Source organism: Trichechus manatus, unplaced genomic scaffold (assembly GCF_000243295.1).
Source record: "Trichechus manatus latirostris isolate Lorelei unplaced genomic scaffold, TriManLat1.0 scaffold00024, whole genome shotgun sequence".
In the NCBI taxonomy this organism is placed as follows: Eukaryota; Metazoa; Chordata; class Mammalia; order Sirenia; family Trichechidae; genus Trichechus; species Trichechus manatus.
Genome location: NW_004443960.1, coordinates 2,491,821 through 2,515,458, shown reverse-complemented (window position 1 = coordinate 2,515,458; position 23,638 = coordinate 2,491,821). Strand labels below are relative to the sequence as shown.

Genomic DNA, 23,638 nt, shown 5'->3' with positions numbered 1-23,638 from the left:
CCCTGGGGACACCAACGGAGCTGGGTAGGCAAGACACAGATCATTGGCCCTTCTTGGCCCAGGGAGGCCCTGCCTGTAGGGCTGGGAGGACCAGGTGGCCAGGTGGATACCAGAAGGCAGGCCAGGTCTTGGCCAGCAGGGGGATAAACCCTGTCGGGCTGCAGAGTGGAGTGGCCTGCAGCGACCTGTCCCCACAGATGCTGAAGGCACCATGAGCTCCCCGAATGGGCCAAGCCTCCCATCGGGGCTGCTCTCGGGGGGCGCCTCCCCCAGCGGTGACGAGGGCTTCTTCCCCTTCGTGCTGGAGCGGCGTGACTCTTTCCTGGGAGGCGGCCCCGGGCCTGAGGAGCCCGAGGACCTGGCCCTGCAGCTGCAGCGTAAGGAGAAAGACCTGCTGCTGGCTGCTGAGCTCGGCAAGATGCTCCTGGAGCGGAATGAGGAGCTGCGGCAGCAGCTGGAGACGCTGAGCACCCAGCACTCCGAGCATGAGGAAGTGAGCTACGGGGACCTGGGCCGAGGGTCAGGGAACAGGGAGGGCGGGGCTGCGGAGCGAGGACAGGTGGGCAGAGTGCAAGTGAGCAGGGGGCAGGCAGGTGCGCAGGTGAGTCGGGGGAGAACACTGGGTAGGGAAGACAATCAGGCAGGGGTGGGCAGGTGAAGGGGCCAGACAAAGGGGAGGACAGACTGGCAGGGGGCGGGCAGGTGGGCAGGTGCACAAGGATGACAGCCAGGAAGAAAGACGCCTCTGGACCAGTTCCCGGCTCAGCCCTGTCCCCCTGGCAGTGTGGCTCGGTGGTCCAGAGCATGGGCTCTGAGGACAAGTCGAGGCCTGGGCTCAAACCCCTGCCTGGCTATGTGGCCTGGGCAAGCCGCTGGCCCTCTCTGAATCGTGAGACCTCAGTTACCGGGCCCTGGGCTCAGCGCTGGTCTGGACCCATCTCAGTTCACTCTTGCCCAAGCCTATAAGGCAAGAGCTGCTCTCCGCCTCGGCCTGGGCTCCGCTGCCAGCCACACTCTCACCCAGGGGCACATCTGACCCCCTAAGGATCCCTCACACCACTGACGCCCGTGTCTGCGTTATCGGCCCCAATCACTGCCCTGGGCCCCAGGCCCCCGAGTGGGGTCCCAACCGAAGCAGCACTCTTGGTTCCTTAACCCCACCCCTGTGTCCCCGGTCAGCTTCCCATCTCAGGGTACACATCTCCGGGACTGCTCTCTCGCTCTCTCCCCCACGCCTTTAAGCACTGGCGATTCCCTTCTAAACTAGATACAAATCCACTCACTATCATCGCCTCTGCAGCCACCAGCACCTCCTAAGATGCTCCAGCACGGCCTCCGTCCCGCACACGGCTTCCACTCTTTGCCCTGGAGCCTGTTCTCCGCGGGGAAGCCAGGGGGAGCTTGGGAACTTGCGGATCACACCAATCCACTGCTTGCCCGGCAGCTGCCCATGCGCTTCCTCACCCTGAGGCTGGCACAGACACTCCTTGCGTGTGCTGGAAGTCCCCACGGGGCCCGGCCCTCGGGCCTCCCTGACTTCATCCTGGTCACACAGCCCTCTCCTGCACCCACTTCTGCCCGGGCCCTTTCAGTTCCTGGAATAACTCGGACTTGTGCCACGGGGCCTTTGCACAGGCCGTTTCTCGGTTTGTGCATTCTTCCTGGTTGGTTCCTTCTTGCCCTGCAGGAGTCAATTCAGACAGCACCCTTTGGGGGAAGGAGGCCCTAGCCTACCTGGCTCCTTCCTCACTCTTAATCACTTCCCAGGGTTTCTTTACAGCCCTTCCATCCCTCTGAAAAGACCTGGTTCAAGAAGGAGTCTATTTGCCCACGACTGGTCTCCCTGGTGGCGTAGTGGTTAAGAGCTCGGCTGCTAACCAAAAGGCTGGCAGTTCAAATCCACCAGCCGTTCCTTGGAAACCCTATGGGGCAGTTCTACTCTGTCCGATAGGGTCACAATGAGTCGAAATCGACTTGACAGCAACGGTTTGGTTTTTTTTTTTGGTCTCCCTTGCCCTCTGGATCTAAGCTACTTGATAGTGAACTTGGTGGCTTCGATTATTGCTGATGGACAGAACTCAGAACATGGCAGGAGCTCAGGAAATACTGACTGCGTGGATGGATGCATGGGGCTCAGAAATATTAAGGGACTTGCCTGACCACATAACAGCCAGAACAATGGGACACCCGAACTTGCCAGCTGAATCCTTGGGCTGTGATGCCGCGACAGTATTTGGTTAAGAGCTTAACTGCCTGGGTTGGAATCCCTGCTCCACTAACTCACCATGTGTCCTTGGGCAAAGCATTTAACCTCTCTGAGCGTCAGCTTCCTCATCGGCAAAATGGGGGTGTTAAGGATTCTACCTCTGGCGTGTTAAATGAGATAATGCAGTAAAGCGCTCGTACCGGACCTGGTCGATTATAACAAGCTGCCAGTTACTCTTTGTAGCGGCAACTGGTAACATCATCTGGGCCCAGATCCTTCCGTTCTGAGGGCTGGAGAGAGTGGGGGCCCCGGGCCGGCCCCCCAGCTGAACTGCCTCCCCACGCTGGGCCTCTGGGTGTGCCCTGCGCATCCCCCTCACTAGTTGGACTGGTTTTGGGGGGGGGGCAGGCGGAGGCGTGGGGCCAGGGTGGGGCTGACCACTGTTAGAGGGGACTGGCCCCGAGGAGCTGGGGGAGAGGGGCTGGGCGGAGGCTGAGCCTCCAGAGTGCCCAGAGCACAGCAGGTGTGAGGCCAGGGGCCGGGGCCTGAATTCCAACCATCTCCGGCGCCAGAAATGGCGCCTGCGACCAGGGATTCAGAAGCCCAGGCAGCAGCCAAAGGTGAGGGAACGCTGGGGAACAGGCCCCGAGGGCAGCCCTCCTGCCTGGCCTGGCACCTTCTCTACCACTCCCCCTCCACCTGCTTCTCCCTAAGGCTCTGGGGTTCGCCCTCTTTGCCTCCTCCTCCCCGACCCTCTCCTCTCTCGCTGGGTCTCTGTCCCTCTGTCCTATCTTCCTGTGTCCGCCCCGTCTCATGTCCCCTCCCTGACTCTGGCCCTTGTTCCGGCCCCACAGCGGCTGCAGCAGGAGAACCATGAGCTCCGCCGGGGCCTGGCAGCCCGGGGAGCCGAGTGGGAGGCCAGGGCTGTGGAGCTGGAGGGGGATGTGGAGGCCCTGCGGGTCCAGCTCGGGGAGCAGCGCTCAGAGCAGCGGGACAGTGGGCGTGAGCGGGCACGGGCCCTCGGTGAGCTCAGTGAGCAGAACCTCCGGCTCAGCCAGCAGCTGGCCCAGGTGGGTGGGCAGCCCGGTCCCTTGCTCCCCTGGTCCCTGGAGTAGGGTGGGTGCACTGGGCTTGGTGTTGAGGTTTGAGCCAGCTGAGGGCTCCACCCACTCCCCTAGGCCTCCCAGACGGAGCAGGAGCTTCAGAGAGAACTGGACACCCTTCGAGGGCAGTGCCAGGCGCAGGCCCTGGCTGGGGCAGAGCTGAGGACGCGGCTGGAGAGTCTGCATGGGGAGGTGAGTGCCGTGTGGGGCTGGGGCCTCTCTGAGCAGAAGGCTGGGCTGGGGCTGTCTGGGGCTGGTACAGCACCTCCGCCCCCCAGCTTGGAGGTCTTTCCCCAGAACAAGATGCTACAGAGTCGCCGGCAGGACCTGGAGGCCCAGATCCGGGGCCTGCGTGAGGAGGCGGAGAAGAGCCAGGGCCAGCTGCAGGCCACCCACGAAGAGCTGCTGGTGCTGCGGCGGGAGCGGCGGGAGCACAGCCTGGAGGTGACCGCACAGCTGGGGGCACCCAGTTCGACTCTCGGCCACTGTCCCGGTTTTCTGGGAGATGAGCGTGCCAGACCTGGGTCCCTGGGAGCCCCGACAATCGGCCGCAGAGCATAGACCTCAGCTGGAGAGCAAGTGGGAGCCCTGGAAGTCTTTTGAGCAGGGGAGGATCACCTGCCTAGAGTAGGTCAGAGCTGGGCAGCTGGAGGGCAGGGAGGAGGCTAAGACTGAAAGGGGAGGGTCAGGCAGAGACGTGGGGACCTGGACAGGGGCAGCGGAAAGGGAACTAAGAGACAGCGTGGCCTTCCGTTTGAGGTCTCCCGAGCTTGGACTTTCGATCAGATTGCCTGGATTCTTATCCCGGCTCCCAGCTTACTGTTGTGGGAAGCCCGAGCCTCAGTTTCCCCATCTGTGAGATGGGATGGTAATGACACCTACCTCAAAGGGCTGTGGTGACGCTCAGCGCCACGCCTGGTTGAGAAGAAAGGATCAGTAAATGTCAGAAGGTGGAGCCGGCGAGGAGGGCGCGGGTGGGGGCTTTGCAAGGTGATCTGACCAGGTTAGTGTGGGGAAAAGGTGATGGGAGACTAGAGCTGGGACACCCGGCCGCACCCTGCTTTACTGGTAAGAAATTGGCCCTAGGCGGCGCAGTGACGCTGCAGGGGCGGAGCCGGCCGGGTTCCCGGGGATGGGGACCCGGGGCTGCGCTCGGCCGCTGTGAGTCGCTCCGGCGCCACCTTGTGGGCGGGCCCCGGCGCGCCTGGCTGACCGCCGCGGCCTCCGTCTTTCTGTCGGTCGGTCGGTCCGCAGCTGGAACGCGCGCGCTTCGAGGCCGGGGAGGCTCTGAGCGCCCTGCAGAGGCTGCAGCGGCGGGTCTCGGAGCTGGAGGAGGAATCCCGCTTCCGGGAAGCCGACGTGTCGGGCGCCTCCCTGCAGTGCGAACTTGCCCGCAGCCTCGACGGCGACCAGGACCAGGACCCAGACAGACACGGAGACGCCCTGGTGAGCTCCAGGCCCGGCAGCCCCGCACTCGCGCCGTCCCGTGAGGGGCGCAGGTTCCGCTGCTCCTCCTGGTCCCATGAAGTTCGACCCGCACTGACCCGTTCCTTTGACTCGTAGACGACCCTTTCCCCGGAGCCCCAAGAGTCTTCCAGCCCGCAGCCTTCGCTCCAGGAGGAGAACTTGGAGCCCCCCAAAAAGCGAGCAACTCTGAGCACAGCGGAGACGGTGGAGGAGAGGGAGGCTGAAGTGGCCAGGCTGCAGGATGAGGTTGTGCGCGTGCGCGGAGGCCATAGTGTTGGATCCGGAGCCCCTCCCCGCTGTCACTTTCTCCCTCCTACCTCCACCTCCGCTCCGAGCCTTTGCCCACTAAGCCCCCTCCACCTGGATTGCCCTTCATCCCATCCCAACAGACCAGCAGTCATGCTTCTAGAGGCAGCCTCTATGCCACCTCCTCCAGGATGACTTCCTGGGCCGCACCCCCCCGTTAGCCCCGCCCCCCCATACGTCTCCCCGCATTTCTCCTGCAGGCTTTGCCCCCACCCGCGCATCAGCCGAGGGAACTCATCTGAGCCCCTCGCACAGGGCCACGGGGCCGCAGCCAGGGTGCCAGGAGGGGCAGGGGCTGGGAGGCCCGGGAGCCCATCTGCCTCGCTGCCCCTCCCCTCCCGCAGATCGCACTGCAGCGGGCGGAGCTGCAGTCTCTGCGGGAGGAGCTGCAGCGGCAGAAGGAGCTGCGAGAGCAGGTGGACTCTGAGGAGGCCCTGAGCGGCGCCCTCTTGGATCGGGACGAGGCCGTGAACAAGTGAGTCTCCGCCACCACTCACCACTGCCCGCGCTGGGCTACAGGCCCCCACGGCGCTCGGGCCCTGCGAGGCCTCAAGTTCCTCCACTCCCTGGTCTCCTGCCCGGGTCCAGAAGCCCCTCGCGACCCCCGCTCGCTGAGGCCCCAGCACCCTCGGACACACTCCCCACCCCTTCCGCCCGCAGGGCCCTGGAGCTGTCCCTGGAGCTCGGCCGCGTCTCTCTGGAGCGGGACTCCCTGTCCAGGGAGCTGCTGCGCGCCATCCGCCAGAAGGTGGCGCTGACGCAGGAGCTGGAGGACTGGCAGGTGAGGGGCGGGGGCGGGGTCAGGGGCGGGGCCTTAGGGGGCGGGGCCGGCACGCTGACAGTCCGATCCCGCTGGCTGCAGGACGACATGCAGGTGGTGATCGGACAGCAGCTGCGCCTGCAGCGCCAAAAGGAGCTGAGCACCGCCGGCTCCTCCCCGCGCCGCACCTCGGCCCGCTTCTCGCTGCGCCCGGGCTCCGGGCCCGCAGGCGGCTTCCTCGGCAACCTCTTCCGAAGGACGTGAGGGCCACCAATGGAGCCACAGAACGCCCAGTGTTCCGAGGGTGGCTGGCGCCCTCTCCACCCCGAAAGCTGGGCAGGGGCTCACAGGGAGCAGGGGCCAGCTTTGGGGGCCAGGGGCCAGACGCGGGTTGGGGGGGCAGAGCTGCCTACCTTAGGGATCTATAGGTCTATCTTTTCTAAGCACTGGGCCCTCTCCAGGGCAGGAGGACGGTGGGTATTTATGTATCAAGATTGGACAGAGTAATATATAAATCACGACAGCAGCTTGGTCTCTGTTCTTGAGAAAGAAGCACATGGAAGAAACGTTAGAAACTTTATTTGTAAAAAAAGAAAAGAGAAAAGGCACTCCCAGCCCCAGAGTGAAGGGATGTTGACGGGTCAGAACGACAGGGAGAAAGCACGGTAGCCCAGGTTGGTGAAGACATCCACCCGGCAGCTGTTGCCTGCGGCTGTCAGAACCTGGACACAAGAGAGGTGTGAGGGCCCTGCCCACCCCCAGCCTCCCGGAACCTCAGCCCCTCGCCAGACCCACCTTGCACTCGGGGGCCGCTGGCTGCTGGTTGAGGCTGAGGCTGAGCAGCCCTGGGGAAGAGCTTGGCACCTGGGCCTTGAGTTCCCCGCTTAGCTGCCACTGGTTGACACAGGGGCCCTGGCCAGCCGACAGAATCTGTGGAGAGCAAGAGGGGGCTGGGTGTCAGGGCTGGAGACGGGAGCCAGGCAGGGGTGGCAGAAGGAGAGAGAGGGCCTACCAGGTCCTGGTAGAAGGTGACATGCTTCTGTGGCGCCCGCATGGGGAAGATGGTGGTGGGTGTGGAGGACCGCAGGTGCCAGAGGGTGAGTGCCGGGCCCCCGCCGCAGACCTGGCCAGAAAGGCGGGGGTCCCCAGCCGCCATGAGCCATGAACCCCTGAAAGCAGGGCCCGGAGCTGCCACCCGCCCCACCCCGCCCTCTGCCCAGCTCACCATCCAGTCTGAGTCAGTTGCCAAGCATCCGATCCAGCGCCCATTGTGGGGCCTAGAGCACTCCTAGAGGCAGGAAAGCGAGAGGTGAGGATGCAGGGAGGCTGGGGAGGAGTGGGGGGCTGGGTCCTGGCCTCACCTCGTGCTTGTAGACTTCGATTGTCTGCACCTCCTTGGCCGTGCGGAGGTCTGTGGAGAGGACCCTGAGTGGCGCCATCCTCACCCCAGCCTCCCCACCGCCATCTCTATCTCCGACCAGCCAGCCCCTTACCCCAAAGCCGCACGGCCCCATCCTCGCCGCCCGACAGCACCTCAGGGCTCCGCTCCCGCAGTGCCAGGCAGTGGATGTAGTCTGTGTGGCCCCGGAGGGCCCGCTGCGGGAGAGGGGCTGTGTCGGGAGCAGGCCCAGAAAGAACACCCCGGACCCCCGGCCCTCCCCCAGCTCCCTGGCCCTGCTCACCGTGAAGGCCCCAGTTTCAAGGTCCATAGTGTGCAGCTGACAGTCTCCCCCGGCCAGGATGAGAGAATTCTCCTGCGAAGCAAGGCAGGGCCAGGCTGGAGGTCAGTAACCAATCAGGACAGGGACAAGGGCAAAGTCTGGGCCAAGAACAGGGCAGGGCAGAGCTCCCAGTCACAAAGGGCTCAGGGGGCCTCGAACCTTGGGGACGAGCAGCAAAGCATTGATTTCGGGCACTTCCAGGCTGGTCCTGGGGGAGGAAGACTGGGGTCAGCTTTGGTTCAAGGGTGCCTTCACGCCCAGGTGCCTCCGCCCACCTGGCCCTGGCTCACCTGTATGGCGGCTGACGACGCCACAGCTCCTTGCTACCCTTCGTGTGGGAAAACACCAAATGGCCTCCAAGGTCCTCCCTGGGCCTAGGCACCCAGCCCCTTGCCCAGCTCCACACTCCTTACCTTTTTGAGGATCTCCGCCCACAGCCAGGCCTTCACCTCCCCGTCCCCAGCACTGACCAGCTGCCGATCAGTGGACACCATGCTGTACACAGGCCCATCATGGGCTGAAGGGAAAGGCAGAACCTGAGTGACCCCATCCTACCCCTTCCTCCACCCTGGAGTCCCCAAAGCCAGTACAGACAGCTGCACCCACCTTGGAAGGTCACCACAGGCTTCTTACTTTCCTCTTTAGCCTCAGAGCTCAAAGCAGCAGACAAGCTAGAGGGGAGAGGGGAGGGGGCCCAGGAGCCAGAAACAGGGGGCATCAGTCCCAGGAGGGCGGAGGGCCAAGCGTCAGGGCTAGTGGATGCTGGCGAGCAGGGGCCACGAGTACCTGAAGATGACAATCTGCCCGTAATTGTTGCCCGCCGCCAGGAACTTCCCGCAGGGGGACACGCTCTGGGAGAAGACGGTCATGTGCAGCCGCTGCAGGGCCTGAAACACCTCCATCTGGGAGGAGAGCTGGGATGAGGACCTGTGGACCTCCAGCCCTGGGGCCAGCCCAGGCCCCCCACCGTCCAAACTTCTCAGCCCTCCTTCGAGGCAGTCCACCACGCAGACACCTGCCCATACAGCCCTGGGAGGCGCCAAGAGGAGGCTGAGGAAGGGGAGAGTTCAGGTGCAGCCCACTGGAAGCTTCTCTACTCAGTTTCCTCAAGGGTCAAGTGAACTCACGGGAGTTTGTGTCTCAATTAGATGCGCTAATGTATACAAACAGCCTCGCAAAGGGTTTGCCACGTAGAAAATGCTTAAGAAGTGGTTCTCTTGCCCGCAACACCGAAAAACGTGCTGACTTCTGGGTTACTCCTCCGCCCCCCGCTCTGAGTACGATTCCCACAAACAGCCCACGCGCAACAGGGCTCGGGACACGATTCTTCGGCCGCCCAGTCGAGCCAGGCCTGGAATACAAACCCCAGAAGGCCCTGCGCCCCGTGCCCGCCTCACCTGACCCAGCGGAACCGCGTGCGGCACCGCTCGCTCCATCTTGAGGACTACAAGTCCCAGACTGCTTCGCGCCACGCGGCCTCACGAGTCCGGACGTGCCCGCGAGAGTCCTTCGCGGCGCTCCACGGCCCAACGCTGCGCAAAGGTGGTCACCGCGTACCGCCCCGAGCCCCACGAACCGAGGTGAGCGCCTCGAAGGCCCCGACAGTAAGTGGCGCCCACAGCAGCCCTGCTACGCCGGATCCCCTCCCCCACCCCGCTGAACAGACCCACCTTCCAGCGCGCCCCACCAGTCTTCCGCGCCTGCGCGGAACCTCGCCGCTGCGCGCGCCGGAGACCGCGCCTCCCGCCTTGTGCCACGCCCTCGGAGGCTCCGCCCCTGCCGTGCGGATCCCACCCCTCTGGCCGTAGGACCCCTAGCCCCAATGATCCTGCAGCAGCCTCTGGAGCGCGGCCCCCGGGGTCGGACTCAGCGCGACTCCCGGGTTGCCTCGGGGGCGACCCGGAGCCTGGACGCGAGGTGCGTGTGGGGCCCCGGGATGGGCCTGGCCGGGGGGCTCCGGGCTGGTCTGCAGGATGACACATGGTGGGTGAGCCCGTGGAGCTTGGGCGTGCCCTGAGACTGGGATGGGGCTGGGGGCTCAGGGCCACGACTACCAAGGCAGGCTGCTGGATGGCCCGGGAGAGGGAAGGTGACTTGGGTGTCAGCTAAGACAGGGATGGGGGCTGCTGGCTGAGGCTGCAGGCTCAGATGGGCAGATTCTAGGCGTGGGACCAGGAGGGTGGGATGCACCTGGCTCTTGTCTCTTCCCAGCTCCCCTCTCCGAGCTGTGCCCATGAGCACCAAGCGGCGCCTGGAGGAGGAGCAGTGAGTTTGGGGGCAGGGAGGCACTCCCAACTAGACCTTGGCCACCTCTGACCCCCATCAGGCCGCCTGCCCTCTCCATATCCCAGCCAGCTTGCCTCCTCGTCTCTCCCCAGGGAACCTTTACGCAAGCAGTTCCTGTCCGAGGAGAACATGGCCACCCACTTCTCTCGACTCAGCCTCTACAACGACCACCCCTACTGCAGCCCCCCCAGGGCCGTACCCCCAGCCCTGCCCCCACTCAGGTAAGCACCTTCCATCCGCCACCCCCCTGGAGGATCACACTGGTCCTCAGCCCAACTTCCAGGCCCTGCCTCATCCTGCTATTTTTAGTTTCCAGCCAACCTCTGGGTGATTTCCCATCCTGCCTCCTTGGAGGGTGCTGACCTGGATCTGGCAGGGGGTGGCTCTGCCAGGCCAGCCCCACCCCCTGCCCTGACGGTCATTTCCTCTTCTAGGGGCCCTTGCTCTGAGCTGCTTCTGTGGCGCTACCCTGGGAACCTGATCCCTGAGGCCCTCCGGCTGCTGAGGCTGGGGGACACCCCCACCCCCCACTACCCTGCTACCCCAGCTGGGGATATAATGGAGCTCTGAGTACTGATGGGCAATGCCCCGCCCACCTGCCTTCCTCCCTGCACAAGGGAGACCAGCACCCCACAAAGAGACCAGCTGCCCTGCTCCTCCTCCACCAGACAAGGCCTCCGGGCACCAGGACCGTCCCCCACCATGGAAGACGCTGCGGACGGAGCCCGGGGTGGGAGGGCAGGAGCTTGGGAGGAAGGCATGCTACTGAGGAGCACTGAATAAAGACTGCTGAACGAGCGAAGGCTTCAGTCCGGGCCCACAGGGCGAGCTGGGGTGCCGGATGTTGGGCTTCTCCCTCAAGATATTCCCTGGAAAACGGTCAGGGCCGGGCCAGGCCCTGGCAGGCTGGGCTCAGGCATTGAGAATGTGTGAGTCAGAGCCTCGCCCCCGCCCCCGCGGCTGGCTGACTCACTCCCTCCTTCCAGCGGGGAAGTCGGCCGGGACCATGCCACTCTCCAAGCCATTTAAAGTTAAAGACTCTTTTATTAATAAATTCTCCCTCCCTCTCAAACTTTTCCCCCAAAATAAATATCTCCCCATCTTGGGGGCTAGTGGAGGCAGTGTAGTAGAGCTAGCCCCACTAGAGGGCCAGCCCCTAGTGTTCTGAGCAGGTCCCTAACCCCCCAGGCTGAGACCCCGTGGCAGAGTTTCAGGACATCTGAGTGGGTGGGGCCTAGTGTTGTGTCTGCCCCTCAAGGGGGCCTGGCCCCCCAGGGCGTGGGGGTGGAGACACCCTGTGCAAATGCTGTAGCTCCTCAGTGTCAGCGGTCAGTCGCGTGTGAGCCGCTGGGGCTCCTTTTCTGTCCTGGAGCCTGAGAGCGGCAATTAGAGACACCTTGAAGTCTCCCCAAAAACGCAGGCCTCAGAGGTGATTCACCACCACCACCCCTCCCCGTGGTTGTCTGAGCCTGGCACAGGCTGCGTCTGGGAGGCAAGGGCTGGCTCCAGAATGAATGAATGAATGAATGAATGATGAGTGGGAACACGGCTGGCGGGGGCGCTCACTGTCACTGGATCAGCGCCACGCCGGGGCAGCCCTCCCCACCTGTCTCCTCGATGGGGGCTGCAAGACAAGAGGGGTCATCGTGAGAAGGGAAAACTGGGGAGTGGCGGGGCAGGCGGGCTGGGGCACACTTACTGGTAAACTTCTCTCTTCTGCGGCATCGTCTCCAGACCAGGAAGCCGGAAAGCAGCCCTAGCACAAGGACCAAGCTCAGGGCGCCCCCCAAGATGGGCCAGAGCAGCCGGAAGGTGGCCGGAGGGGCTGTAGCGCCTGGGGGCGGGGTGGGAAGTGAGACTTTGCCCTCCAGATCTGAGCCTCAGCCCGCTCCAGATGGGGAGCCCGCTGTTCCCCTCTCTGCCCCCCCGCACCCCTCTCTCCCGGTCCAGGGTCCACCCGGCCGGACCCTGCCCCCACTCACAGCCCAGGCAGAAGTCGCTGCGCGGCCGCGCCGAGCACGACGCACAGTCCATGCACTTGTCGAGGTCCGCGCTCCAGGAGGTGCCGCGGGAGCAGGGGGCGGCGCCTGGGGAGGGGGCCGCGGGTCAGAGGCTGGGGCGGGGCGCGGCTATTCTGGGGGCTGAGGTCAGGGTCGGCCGGCTCGGATGACGTGAGTCACCGGCGCCCTTCCCCGCATTCCTCACAGGTGACCGCACGGCTCGTCCGGGACTCGGCAGCGGGATGTGGAGGTGGGGGGAGCAGCGCGGGCCGCTGGGGGGTGGTTGGTCCCCCATAACCTACCCCCCACCCGCCGCTGGCGGGTGACTCACTCCTGGGCACCGGGCCCGACCCCGGCCCCTCCCCCCGCATAGCTGGGCACTGAAGTCACCGGACGGAAGGGGGCACCCCACATGGCATAGGGGGCAAAGACCCCCGTGCCTCTCGACATCCCTAATCTTGGGTCCCTGGGGCTAGGCAGACCCCATATTGTCCAGGCTAGGGGCGTGACCCCGTAGCAGATGAGACATCCCGCCCACAAACTTTTTTCTCTCCCCTCTTCGAGCCCCGACTTTCAAGAAGAAGCCCCCTAAGTGGGCAGGAGAGGAAACTGAGATCCGGACTGCGGCTGAAGCTCTGAGCTGGATGGGATCCCCCCCAGCCAGGGAACGCGGTTCCTGGAGACCACCTAGCTCCGGACTCCCACGTCCGCCTGGTTCCCTAGATTCGGCCCAGTTTTCCCAAGCTCCCAGACGTGGCACGCCGGTCCCCAGCCCTGGGTCCTCCCGGCCGCCCGGCCCCCACAACTTCCCGCCGGGTGCCTGCCCCGCACCCGCGTACCTGGCGTCCGCTCTCCAGCCGCCGCGCGCAGCAGCGCCAGCCAGAGTCCCAGCACGAGGAGCCGCAGCAGCGGACGCAGCGGGCCCAGAGCCATGGTGCGCGCGTCCAGCTGCCGCCGCTGTCTGCTCCCGCCGCCAGCCGACCGCTCTGGGCAGCAAGTCCTCGCCTCGCCCCCGCCTTCCGGGGCGGAGCCGTCTCCCGCCCCGCACCGCCCCCTTGGACCGCCCAGCTCCCGGCTCCCGGCCCCGCCAGTCCGCTACGCTCTGTCATTCGTTCAACAAACACTGGCTCTGCGCCCAGGACCCTGCAGGGACGCAGGCGCGGGCCTGCACTCCCGGTGCCAAGTCTGGAGTTGGGGGGGAGGGGGCATCAGACAGAAACGAAACAGCTCTTACTGCACAGATGGTGGCAACTTTCTTAAGGGCCCCGGGGGCTTAAGAATAACGACAGAAAAAAAAAAATCCCTAACGTTCCCTGAGAGTTTGTTTACCGCGTGCCGTTTAACCGCGCCTTAGTAGGCGGTTACATATTAAAATGCAGCCTTTTTTTTTCATTTGGCAGAGTAGAAAACCGAGGTTCGGGAGGGTTAGGTGAACTGCCGAGGTCACAGCGTTAAGAAGTGCCAGAGCCGAGACTCCAACTCCGTTTGGCCCCACGGCCCGCGCCCTCACCCACCGCGGGTCCGAAGTCACCAGCCGGGATCCCAGCCCCCGGGGCCGGCCGCGCCCTGCGCCAAGTCTCGAGCGCCCCCTTCTGACTAGGCTGGGATTCGCGCGCCCAGAGCCGTCTGGGCCGGGGTCTCTGCCCCACCCCGGGGGCGGGGGGCAAGTGACGTCACGACCGCTTTAAGACCCCCCTCGCCTCCGCCCCGTCGAACATTTTGCCGCCTCCCACGAATCTTTCAGTTGTCCTCTGCAGGTGAGCCGAGGCTAAGTTGGGGGGGGGGGTAGGAGACGCACCAAGGGGCCTGGGTGCGGGGTCGTGGCGGCATGGGTGGAGGTGCGTGTGGGACAACCTGGGCTGCGCTCCTTGCGGTGAGACCCTGGGTTGGGGGCTGCGCCGAAGCTGCCGAGCAGGTTGGGTCCTTCGGCGGCTCCGGAAGGGTTAAACACCCCTCCCCCTCCCCCGGGACAAAGGCACCGAAACCCCGGGCGCCCCTCCCCCACCTGCGCTGCCTCTCGGGGGCGGGAATCCCCTCCCCCTCACCTGCGGGAGCGGACCCTGCCCCTGGCGCCGCCATTAAACCCCTCCAGGACGCGCGGTCCCCAGCTGGGGCCGGGGCTGAGGGCGGGCGGGGGTTCGCGGACCGAGCCCAGCCGGGAAGGTATGGAAAGCGCATGGCGCTCTCAGGGTTGACTAGGCCGGCACGGTCCGGCCCTAACCTGGGGCTGGGATGGCGCCCCGCCCGGTCACCTTCCCTGGGGCCGGGGCGGGGCGACCGTGGAGAAGCAAATCCAGAGCCTGCCCACCGGCCGCACGGTTAGGGCCGCACTAAGTCTGAGTCCTACCCGTGTCGGAAGATCGTTGAACCCTAAAGCTGATCCCGTGTGGCGACTTCCACCAGCTGGGATGTGAGGGGGAGACAGGTGCCGGGAGCTTAGATGGCTGGGGGCCGGGGCGTGGCGGAGGGGAGACTTTCAGCTTTTAGGTGAGTTGTGTCCTGAGGCGACCCTAACGTGACATTTTTGGGGAAGCACTCACTCACAAGAAAATGACTTGTCTTGTGGGCGCCCTCTGCAGAATGGCAAGGGTCGAGGGTGGTCTTGGGGAAGGAGGGTCAGTGGGTTTTGTTATTTCCTCTCTGGTCCAGCCCTGTATTGGCTGGGGCTGGGCCTCCCGGCCACCCAGGTGAGGTGCTGGGCAACCTCCAGGCCCAGGAAGGAGGGTTGGGGAGGGCCAGGCTCGGGGAAGACAGTGTCCTGAGATCACACTGGTAACCAGGGGCCTGGACACCAACCTGGGTGTTGAAGCTCATGGCTATCTGTGCCTCACGGAAAGCACCTGGAGATCACACTCTCTTCATGCCACTTTTTGCCGCTTTGCTGCTTGATCAACCAGAGTCCAGGTGGACACCCCATGGACTAGCCTGCTATTTTTTACCTTTTCCGCTTTCTTTCATTTACACTCCAAACAGCCGGGACAGACTTGCTTGCTTACTCACCATTGGAAGCCGATGCTTGCCACCTAACCAGGGAAAAAAGAAATGCTAACACATTAAGTGCCTATTTTGCCGACGATAAAATGAGGCTCAGGGAGTGCGCTTTTGCCCATGTGGCAGGACACAGTGTCCCCGCTCCCAGGGCCCATGTTCTTGCTCGTCATATGTGGTGGCCAAGGCTGGCAGCGTGGGCTTAGTGGAACAAGATGAGCTCAGTGTTGCTCTGCTTCTGTCCCCCAAAGCTCCTGGACCTTGCCATGGCCTCCACTGGCCTACAGATCCTCGGGATCATCCTGACAATCCTCGGCTGGGTGAATGCCCTGGTATCCTGCGCCCTGCCCATGTGGAAGGTGACCGCCTTCATCGGCAGCAGCATCATGGTGGCCCAGGTGATGTGGGAGGGGCTGTGGATGGCGTGCGTGGTGCAGAGCACGGGCCAGATGCAGTGCAAGGTGTACGACTCGCTACTGGCGCTGCCCCAGGACCTGCAGGCCGCCCGTGCCCTCTGCGTCATCACCCTCCTGGTGGCCCTGCTTGGCCTGCTGGTCTACCTCGCCGGGGCCAAGTGCACCACCTGTGTGGAGGACAAGGATTTCAAGGCTCGCCTGGTGCTCACCTCTGGGATTATCTTCATCATCTCGGGGGTCCTGGCCCTGATCCCTGTCTGCTGGACAGCCAACACCATCATCCGTGACTTCTACAACCCCCTGGTGCTCGAGTCCCAAAAGCGGGAGCTGGGGGCCTCCCTCTACCTGGGCTGGGCTGCCTCTGGCCTTCTGCTGCTGGGCGGGGGGCTGCTGTGCTGCACCTGCCCCTCTCGGGGGTCCCGGGGCTCCAGCCATTACACGGCCCGCTACTCAGCATCTGCCCCTCAGGGCACCTCTCGGGGGCCCTCTGAGTACCCCACCAAGAATTACGTCTGATGGGGGTGGGAGAGTGGCAGCTCCCTGACCACGGAGCCTTCTTCCCCCCTCCCCCAGAGCTAGAGCCAACCTACAGGCAGCGATGCTAGGCAGCTTTGGGGTGGGTTTTAGCCTTTGTTTTTGCTGTTTTTATTTCTTCGGGGCATTTTTTTAATCCGCTGGATAACAGGCAAGGAGGCGACTCTCCCACTCTGGTGTCTGCTGCTGCTGGAGTTTCTGGATCACCTCCCAGGGGCACCCACAAACCAGCTGGGGGCCCAGTGTGGAGGGCTGCTTTCTGACGAAAGGATGGCCTGTCCCCAAGAGGAGCTGCTGCCCTGCTACTAGGGAAGGGCAAGGGCCTCCTGGACTTGGCAGAGATACCCCTTCCCATCAGGCCTCTGGAGCCTCCATTTCCAGAAGAGCAGCACAGAAGTTAGCAAAGAAACCCCACGTCCAAGTCTGACCCTCCCCACATCCCAGCTGAGCTGTAGATCCACCCTCACCTCCAGCCCCCTGCACGCCCCGCCCTGTGCTCACTAAATAGGGTTTTTACTAAATAAAGTGTGTTTTGTTAACTTGCCTTTGGTGTCCTGGGGGAGGAGGTGGGTGCTCTCCTTTGTTCCTTTGTTGCCTCTGTGCCTTCCCTGGCTCAGACCCCCCAGGGGCCTGCATGGCCTGGGGGATGTTCCCCACCCTGCAGGCCTGGAGCAAGGCCACGCCCTACCCAGCACAGAACAGAGGGAGCCTACCCAGCACAGAACAGAGGGAGCCGAGTTACAAATGCTGTTTATTCCCCAGGGGGGTGGGGGTGGATGGTGAGGTGGGTGAGGTGATGGGCTGGGCCGCCCAAGTGGAGAAGGCCTTGGCTGGACAGGACTCGCTTCTGGAAGGCCTGGCCTGAGCCTCTTGGATGCCGGTGACAGCTGTACAGGCAGGGAGATCGTGGGGGTTTGTCTGGGAGCCGAGGGGCTGCTGTTCAGGCTGCGGGGGCGGGGTGGGGTGGGGTGGGAGGAGCTCAGAGAGGAAGAGGAGGGGTGCAGCTTGTCCGGGACAGCAGAAGAAAGCAACAGACTGGAACTCATGGGGAGCTAGCAGCAGGCCAGTGTCACCCCATCGGCTCTGGCCCAAGCCTTGTGAGGATGGGGCATAATCGGGTGGGGCACCACCGAGGAGGCTCTGGGCTCAGCCAGACAGTCTTCTGGGAAGCGGAGGAGTTGGTGGCAGTGTCAGGCAAGTGTTGGAGCAAGGTGTCCAGACAGTCGGGGCTGAAGGCCTTCCGGTGGATGAGCGGGCTGGTGGTGGTGGCCGCAACCTCAGACGTAGTCCCTCTTGTCCAGCCCGGACGTGCCCGAGCGGGAGGGGATGGAGTAGCCCAGCCTGGGTCCACGGGGCCGGTCAACCTGGGGTGGGGGGCATGTGCAGCAGAGGAGCCCCCCACCCAGCATGAGCAGGGCGGCCGCTGCCCAGCCCAGGTAGAGGGAGGCCCCCAGCTCCCACTTGAGCGCCTCGGCCACCAGGGGGTTGTAGAAATCCTGGATGATGACGTGGGCTGTCCAGCAGACGGGGATGAGCACCAGGACTCCCGAGAGGAGGAGGATGGCGCCCGCTGTGAGCATGATGCGGGCCTTGGCGCCCTCGTCCTCCACGCACGTGGTGCACTGGGCGCCCGTGATGGCCACCAGCAGGCCGAGCAGGGCCAGCAGGAGGGTGATGACACAGAGGGCACGGGCGGCCTGCAGGTCCTGGGGCAGCGCCAGCAGCGAGTCGTACACCTTGCACTGCATCTGACCCGTGCTCTGCACCACGCATGACATCCACAGCCCCTCCCACACCACCTGGGCCACCACGATGCTGTTGCCGATGAAGGCGGTCACCTTCCACAGAGGTAGCACACAGGACACCAGGGTGCCCAGCCAGCCCAGCGCGGCCAGGGTCATGCCCAGCAGTTCTAGGCCACTTGAAGCCATCTGCTTTCTCAGTTAGGTCTTCCCAAGCCGGGGCGGTCTGGTTGACTCCGGGGTGGTGAGATGCCAGAAGGAGGGGCAGGAGGTCGTCAGCGTCCTGGGGCTGGGACAGCACTCACACCTGTGGGCATCTCCTCTCGCAGGTACGTCGGACCCTCTCTAGACACCGATCACCCTCACGTTCTGCCCAGTCCAGCAGCTTGTGTCCTTGCAAGGGGCCGTGGCCCATCAGATGCCCTGTTTCGCTGATGCTGCAGTGATGACCCAGCTGCCACCTGTCCCACTGAGCTCTCACAGACCCTGACCCACCTGTGCTGCCTCCCGGTGATCGCAGGTCTGCGCTGAGTGCTGCGGCCTCCAGCGGGTGCCACCTGGAGGCTCTGCCGCTTGGCTGGCAGGCGGAGTTTTAAGGCTGAGATGGGGGAGGAGGTGGAGCTGGGGGTGCTGTGGGCGGGTGTTGGGCTGGGGGGGCCATGGGACCAATTGTGGGGAACACAGTGACCGGGAGGGGACAGGGCAAGAAAGAATTTCGTGCAGGCAGTAACCTGAGGACAGGCCATGGAGTCAGCAGTGGGGGGAGACGGGGTCCCGGACCCGCCCTCCTGGACTGCCCGCTCCTCCCCAGCCAGCCCCCGCCATTTATGCTCCCCCCTCGTTTCGTTATGCAAATGCCCCCAGCCCCCCCAGTATCGCACACCCCCGCGGAGTCGCCCAGTCTCCGCCGGGACTCTCCGGAACCCGATCTGTCTCCAGTCTCAGCCCAGTGGCCCTGGCGGCTCCCGAGGGAAGGGCCCCGCCCGCCCCGTTCCCTGGGCAACAGGTGCCTGGCGCCCAGCTCAGGTGGCATCGCCGAGGCAACGGCCTAGAAACTACTCCCCCCCCAACACACACAGTGCTACCTCCGCTCAGGTGTGCCCTTCCCTCCCCAACTGCTGAAACTGGGGGGCTGAGCTGCCTGAAGGGCCCGTGGCCACGGATAAAGAGCCTGTTGTGGAAGTATGGAGGGAGGGGCACACAGGGGCATGGGGCGGGGGGTGGGGCAGGAGCCCGGGTTGGGGTGCAGCCCCAATACCTAGCTGGCTTTCCCTGGTGGGGAGCAAGTGACCAGCAGTCAGGCCTCTCTGGCTGAGACACCACAGAAGTGGGCAAGGGGATGAGCCGCAGGGTGACTCCAGGCACCCCTGAGCCCTGATCCCAGTCTGCGGGAAAGACCTCCCTTCCTGAAGACCTCTGAGGAGCGCATGACTCCCACTGTGGGCTGTAGCCTGAGAGTCACACAGACCGCGATTCAAATCCCACCCCTCTCCTGGGTCAGATTATGAAAGGTCAAGGTCCTTAACCTCCTTGGGTCAAAGTCCCTTTTGAGAAACCTCATAGGACCCTTGGAATCTACCCCACAAGCATATGCTCCTCATTGGGGAGGGGGAGGTTCATGACCTCTCACAAGCACCGCCCTGAGTGCTAAGAGCCCCTGCATAGTATTATCATCCGAAGAGGGAAGGGGCGATGCAAATCCCTTTGTTCACTTTCAGGGTGGCGGTAGGATTCCCGAAGGCACAGAGAGGGCCCTCACCTGGGAGAGACGTTCACCTCCATGCCCCGGCCCAGGCCCTGGGAGGGCTGGGGCGAAGCTGGAGCAGAACGGCCGGGGGCACCAGCAGGACTGGGAGTCCTAGGAACATGGGCCCCTGCGCAGCCCTCCCTGTGGGGGCTGGATCCGTCCCTGCTCGGCCTGTTCACCGGGACCACCCAAAATATTCCATCTTCAAGGACCAGTTCACGGTTCAAACCCAGGAATGGATGCGTTGCTTCTGGGAAGGGGCTGTAGCAGTTTTTGGAGGTGAGGTTTATGGCCTCCATCAAAGGGGACTGAGACCCCAAAAAGCTTGCGAACCCTCCCCTTCTAAAATGGGGAAACTGAGGCCAGTGCCAAACAGCTGGTCTAGAACTTAGACTCGACGGGCTCTTCCTCTGCCCCTTGGGGCCCCCTCTGGTGTGAGGAACTGCCCCGGCTCCTTTCCTTCGGGGAAAACAGCCAGAGTCCCGGGTGCCTGCCCGTGACGGGCGCCAGAGTTCTGGGCGGGTTTGTCCAGCTCCTCCAGCCCCCGGGGCCTCGGATTTCAGGGTTGAGGGGCGGAGGGGGAGGATGATTGAGAAGAAGGGCAAATAGAGGCGAGCTTGTCCCTGGGCTCTCTGCGGCCTTCCCGGATGCCAGGAATCCAGCCACACAGGTTTGAGCAGGTGTCAGGCGCTGGAGGCAAGCTCGGGTCTCTGAGGGGTCCTTCAGCCTCCCCAGGGGCTTCTCTCCACCCCCAGCCCAGAGGAGTCCCCCTCCTGCCTGGGGCCTAAGGTGACCAACTCGTCCCAATTTGCCCAGGATGTTCCCAGTCTTGGCCCCGAAAGTCCTGCATTGTGGGGCCAGGACAGCTGGTCACCCAGCAGTAGGGCCGTGTCTAAATGGCAGACCAGTTCCGCAGGCAGCGCTAAACCCCAGATGTTTGTAGCCTCTGGAAAGGGGCCAGAGTGGGCGCTGCCCACACGGGTAAGCACTGTTCCCGTTTTTAGACCCCAACATTGGAACCAACACCCATAGACTCAAGCCAAGGGCCCCCCACTGTGTCAGGATGGGCCAGCCACACAGAGGTGGGTGCTCAGAACGATGACAGCCCCATTTCCATCCCCACTGGACTCGCCTCCAAGGCGCCCTGGTGGAGCAGCTCCCTCCTGAAAATCCCCCCCCCCATCCCTCTCTTCCTTGAGACACAGCACCTCCCGCAAGGCTGCAAGCAGGCAAAGGGAGTGTAAATACTGGAGCGCAGAAAGGCAGGAGAGGGTGGTCGGGCGGGGGGGACTGCCCCCTCCCCTCCACAGCAAAGCACGGGGCTCACGGGCACGTAGGCAGGAGGGCCCCCATCCTCAGCCCTCAGCTCCCGCGGGCAGACATCAGACAGCGAGCAGAGCCGAGGGGGCAGGCCCGAAGCCCTCCCCTAAGCCTGCCAGTCCACCTGACGCAGTTGGATCCTGGGAGCCGAAGGGTTAAAGCTGGGGCCTGGGACAGGGGCTGGAATGCCATTGATATGGAGGGGTGGCCCCCTCGGCGCAGTGACCATCTCAATGGCACTGTAACTGGTAGGCTGCAATCCCCACCCCCATCCGCCTCAACCGGAAAGGCTGGGGGAGGGGATCCCTTCCCCCGCCTTGCTACCACTGAGGGCAGGAAACTGAGGCCCGGCCCCTTAACGAGGGACAAAGCCTCGCCTCGTCTGTTTTCCCCGGGAGGATGGAAGGGGCAGCAGGATCAGGTGGGCAGGAGAAAGTGGAGCCCAGCACAGAAGGGGGTAGGGTGGAAGTGGGTTGGCTCCAACCCTGTTGTCTGTCTCACTTGTTCTAGAAGGGAAAGTGCAGCCCCAGGGGAGGTAGGGGGTGGGGTGGGGGCTGCACACCCACCACACAGCTGAACCACTGGTAGAGACGCCCAGCCCGAACCCAGGTCCCCTGGCCCCCACGCTAGAACGCGCAGGTGAAACCTTGGCATCTGGTAATAATTCTCACATGTCCCCATTTTACAGAGGAGGAAACCGAGGCTCAGACAGCTAAGGAAACGTCACCAAAGGCAGAGACGGAAAATAGTACAAGTCTGGGCACAAACCCAGACCCTGACTTCAAAGCCAGGCCCCTTCCCGGCCTCCGGGAGCCTCTTTCCCACGGGCTGCGTGGCGGAGCCCACCTGCACCTCTGCCCCATTCCTCCGGAGCCAGCCCTTCCTCCTTCCCTTCCCCCAAACTCCAAGAAGCTCCCTGCCCCAGGAAGTCTCCGCAGAGAACCACATCTGGATCTAATTACACTGGAAACCAGCCTGCGCCTGATGCATTTTCTCCATGTCTCTGTCCCGCATGCAGAAAGAGGTGCTCTCGCCATTTGGAGACAGCCTGTGGGACTCCGGGTGAGACCTCCCAGTCCTGGTGTCGGCCCCGCCCAGGGCCTCGCTGGGCAGGTAGAAACTTCCCTACATCTCAGGTGCCTCGGGCGGTAAACGGGTGTGAGAAAACCTCCTTGCCCCCCCGACCCTGCCCCAGGCACTCCGATTCCTGGCTGGTGAGCGCCCCGCACACTTTGGGGATCACTACAGATCACTATAAGTATTGACTCAGAACAAGGGTATTTTGTGGAGAATATAATGGCAGGTTCACTTGTAAACTCCATCTGGACAGAGTCCATGGATCAGGATAACAATTAACTTTATTATCAGTCCTAACTGTCAGCTTCCAAGCCCGCAGCCGAACTATCAGTCTGGATTTTCTTTGTGGGCGGGGTGGGCCCGTTGGTCAATGCTGTCTTCTTTGAGAGCATACATGCATGCTTCCCTTCCTCTTTATTCTGATTCTTAGCTGAGAGGGGCAGAGGGCTATGTCAGGTAAAGTGAGCTGGGCGCTGGGGACAGCAAGCCAACAGAAATGGGGACCCCCTTGGCTAGAATTCCGCACTAGTGCCCTCCTCCCCGGCTCCAGGGCTCCAAGGGCACCCAGGCCTCCGCCACTGAGGGACGGGCCTAAACCACAGACGAGAGGACACTGCCTGCAGTGGGGTAAACAGTGGCCCCATAAAGATATGTCCAAGTCCTAACCCCGTAACCTGTGAATGTGACCTTATCTGAAAGAAGGGTGTTTGCAAACATAATTAAGATAAGGATCTCAAAATGAGATTCCCTTGGATTTAGGCTGAGCCCTAAATCCAACGACAGGTCCTTACAGGGAAAGGCAGAGGGAGATTTGAGACACACAGGGGAGAAGCTCAAGTGAAGCCGGAGCAGAGTCACAGCGATGCAGCCACAAACCCAGGAACGCCTGGGGCTATCAGAAGCTGGAAGAGGCCAGGGCGACTCCTCCCCTAGAGCCCTCGGAGGGAGCAGGGCCCGCTGACATCTTGATTTCCACCTTCTGGCCTCCAGGACTGTGAGAGAATGCATTTCTGCTGTTTGGAGCCACCCGGTTTGTGGTCCTTTGTCATGCCAGCTGCAAGACACTAACACACTGCCCTTCTTGCTGTGAATCCCAGGCTCTCAGAGATACCGCAAGGTCAAAGCTGGAACCACCCCGGCTGGGCCTGGCTTCCTGATGCTACTCCCGGGCTGCTGCAGAACGGCCATTGCCACAGGACGTCCGCCGGGTGACTTGAGCTCCATCCACCTAAGGAACAAAGGGAACTTTATTCCACACGCTGTGGAGAAGCTGGCGGGGGAGGGGGCAGGTCACGATGAAGAGAGAGAGGCAGGAGTTTCCTCTCGGACTCCCAGTGGGGGCACTCCTGTCCCGTGGGGGTGAGTCACAGCCTCGTAGGTGACCCTCCTGCTCCAGCCCAGTACGATCCTAGAATCGACCGTCTATCATCGCTGCCCTTTCCAGGCCGCCCCGGTCCTGAATCGCTTTCAGATAAGCACTCAACTCCGCAAGGCGGGGGGGGGGGGGGGCATCAGCCCTTCCCGAGAGCCGCGCAAACTGAAACGGAGGAGGGCCTTAGTAAGGACTCTAAACTTTGGTTTCCATACCCATGATCCGCCGGGCGGCGCCCTGACCTCCAGCCAGTTCCTTTATCCGCACCGGGATGAGTTACAGTCTCAAATAGCCCAGCGAGAGGCCTCTTGTGGGGCAGTGGGGAAAATGGAAGAAAAGACCCTAGTCTTCAATGAGTTTGTTTTCAGACCTGCTCCTTTCTCCCCCAAGCCTGGCTGCTCCCCTCTGACTTCCCCTCCCCATTCCGGAAAGCCACGCCTCTGGATGTGCCCGGGGCCGTGGGCAGCGTGGCGGAGGACACAGTCCCCGGGTGCGGGCAGGCTGCTGCTACTCACCGGTCTGCAGCGAGGGCCGGGCCGAAGTGGGGCGGCGGGGGCGGCGACGGCGGCGGGAAGGCAGGCAGCGGCCAGGGC

General features: G+C 63.4%; 6 protein-coding genes across 8 annotated transcripts; 3 read left to right on the top strand and 3 right to left on the bottom strand.

The window, feature by feature from the left end:
• The first annotated feature begins 174 nt into the window (after positions 1–174).
• BICDL2 (BICD family like cargo adaptor 2) lies at positions 175–6,338 on the top strand. Its single transcript, XM_004373194.2, has 9 exons — positions 175–493; positions 3,061–3,276; positions 3,385–3,501; positions 3,607–3,753; positions 4,564–4,755; positions 4,873–5,022; positions 5,427–5,557; positions 5,743–5,863; positions 5,945–6,338. The coding sequence occupies exons 1-9, from the start codon at positions 212–214 to the stop codon at positions 6,104–6,106; spliced, it is 1,518 nt and encodes a 505-aa protein (XP_004373251.1). The 5' UTR covers positions 175–211; the 3' UTR covers positions 6,107–6,338.
• THOC6 (THO complex subunit 6) lies at positions 6,129–9,267 on the bottom strand. 2 transcript variants are annotated; one of them, XM_004373192.2, is made up of 13 exons: positions 8,961–9,267; positions 8,350–8,465; positions 8,170–8,234; positions 7,977–8,080; positions 7,854–7,891; positions 7,723–7,771; positions 7,525–7,596; positions 7,336–7,438; positions 7,204–7,253; positions 7,068–7,130; positions 6,855–6,965; positions 6,638–6,772; positions 6,370–6,564 (listed from the first exon to the last, which is right to left on the bottom strand). In XM_004373192.2, the coding sequence occupies exons 1-13, from the start codon at positions 8,997–8,999 to the stop codon at positions 6,484–6,486; spliced, it is 1,026 nt and encodes a 341-aa protein (XP_004373249.1). In that variant the 5' UTR covers positions 9,000–9,267; the 3' UTR covers positions 6,370–6,483. The 2 variants fall into 2 exon arrangements, with proteins under 2 accessions (XP_023584124.1, XP_004373249.1); XM_023728356.1 differs by lacking the exon at positions 8,961–9,267 and having other exon boundaries at positions 6,129–6,564; positions 6,638–6,965; positions 8,350–8,462.
• A 118-nt stretch (positions 9,268–9,385) lies between these two features.
• Positions 9,386–10,419, top strand: HCFC1R1 (host cell factor C1 regulator 1). 2 transcript variants are annotated; one of them, XM_004373190.1, is made up of 4 exons: positions 9,386–9,480; positions 9,775–9,828; positions 9,942–10,070; positions 10,284–10,419. In XM_004373190.1, exons 1-4 carry the CDS (start codon positions 9,386–9,388, stop codon positions 10,417–10,419), a joined length of 414 nt encoding a protein of 137 aa, XP_004373247.1. The 2 variants fall into 2 exon arrangements, with proteins under 2 accessions (XP_004373247.1, XP_004373248.1); XM_004373191.1 differs by lacking the exon at positions 9,775–9,828.
• An 829-nt stretch (positions 10,420–11,248) lies between these two features.
• On the bottom strand, positions 11,249–12,782 carry TNFRSF12A (TNF receptor superfamily member 12A). The gene is made up of 4 exons (XM_004373189.2): positions 12,689–12,782; positions 11,832–11,936; positions 11,549–11,683; positions 11,249–11,473 (listed from the first exon to the last, which is right to left on the bottom strand). Exons 1-4 carry the CDS (start codon positions 12,780–12,782, stop codon positions 11,418–11,420), a joined length of 390 nt encoding a protein of 129 aa, XP_004373246.1. The 3' UTR covers positions 11,249–11,417.
• Positions 12,783–15,092: 2,310 nt separating this feature from the next.
• Positions 15,093–15,790, top strand: CLDN6 (claudin 6). The gene has a single exon (XM_004373188.2). It carries the CDS (start codon positions 15,104–15,106, stop codon positions 15,767–15,769), a length of 666 nt encoding a protein of 221 aa, XP_004373245.1. The 5' UTR covers positions 15,093–15,103; the 3' UTR covers positions 15,770–15,790.
• A 1,246-nt stretch (positions 15,791–17,036) lies between these two features.
• On the bottom strand, positions 17,037–17,765 carry CLDN9 (claudin 9). Its single transcript, XM_004373187.2, has one exon. It carries the CDS (start codon positions 17,716–17,718, stop codon positions 17,065–17,067), a length of 654 nt encoding a protein of 217 aa, XP_004373244.1. The 5' UTR covers positions 17,719–17,765; the 3' UTR covers positions 17,037–17,064.
• Positions 17,766–23,638: the final 5,873 nt, after the last annotated feature.

Excerpts from the sequence above, each read along its gene's own strand:
- BICDL2 (XM_004373194.2), top strand. The coding sequence starts at position 212 with ATGAGCTCCCCGAATGGGCCAAGCCTCCCATCGGGGCTGCTCTCGGGG. Across the intron at positions 3,502-3,606 it reads TGGAGAGTCTGCATGGGGAG|AACAAGATGCTACAGAGTCG; the intron begins GTGAGTGCCGTG and ends GTCTTTCCCCAG. Across the intron at positions 4,756-4,872 it reads ACAGACACGGAGACGCCCTG|ACGACCCTTTCCCCGGAGCC; the intron begins GTGAGCTCCAGG and ends TTTGACTCGTAG.
- THOC6 (XM_023728356.1), bottom strand. The coding sequence starts at position 8,432 with ATGACCGTCTTCTCCCAGAGCGTGTCCCCCTGCGGGAAGTTCCTGGCG. Across the intron at positions 7,597-7,722 it reads CTTTGCTGCTCGTCCCCAAG|GAGAATTCTCTCATCCTGGC; the intron begins GTTCGAGGCCCC and ends CTTGCTTCGCAG. Across the intron at positions 7,439-7,524 it reads TTGAAACTGGGGCCTTCACG|CGGGCCCTCCGGGGCCACAC; the intron begins GTGAGCAGGGCC and ends CCTCTCCCGCAG.
- HCFC1R1 (XM_004373190.1), top strand. The coding sequence starts at position 9,386 with ATGATCCTGCAGCAGCCTCTGGAGCGCGGCCCCCGGGGTCGGACTCAG. Across the intron at positions 9,481-9,774 it reads ACCCGGAGCCTGGACGCGAG|CTCCCCTCTCCGAGCTGTGC; the intron begins GTGCGTGTGGGG and ends GTCTCTTCCCAG. Across the intron at positions 10,071-10,283 it reads CCAGCCCTGCCCCCACTCAG|GGGCCCTTGCTCTGAGCTGC; the intron begins GTAAGCACCTTC and ends TTCCTCTTCTAG.
- TNFRSF12A (XM_004373189.2), bottom strand. The coding sequence starts at position 12,782 with ATGGCTCTGGGCCCGCTGCGTCCGCTGCTGCGGCTCCTCGTGCTGGGA. Across the intron at positions 11,937-12,688 it reads GGCTGGAGAGCGGACGCCAG|GCGCCGCCCCCTGCTCCCGC; the intron begins GTACGCGGGTGC and ends CCCCCTCCCCAG. Across the intron at positions 11,684-11,831 it reads CAGCGACTTCTGCCTGGGCT|GCGCTACAGCCCCTCCGGCC; the intron begins GTGAGTGGGGGC and ends CCCCGCCCCCAG.
- CLDN6 (XM_004373188.2), top strand. The coding sequence starts at position 15,104 with ATGGCCTCCACTGGCCTACAGATCCTCGGGATCATCCTGACAATCCTC.
- CLDN9 (XM_004373187.2), bottom strand. The coding sequence starts at position 17,718 with ATGGCTTCAAGTGGCCTAGAACTGCTGGGCATGACCCTGGCCGCGCTG.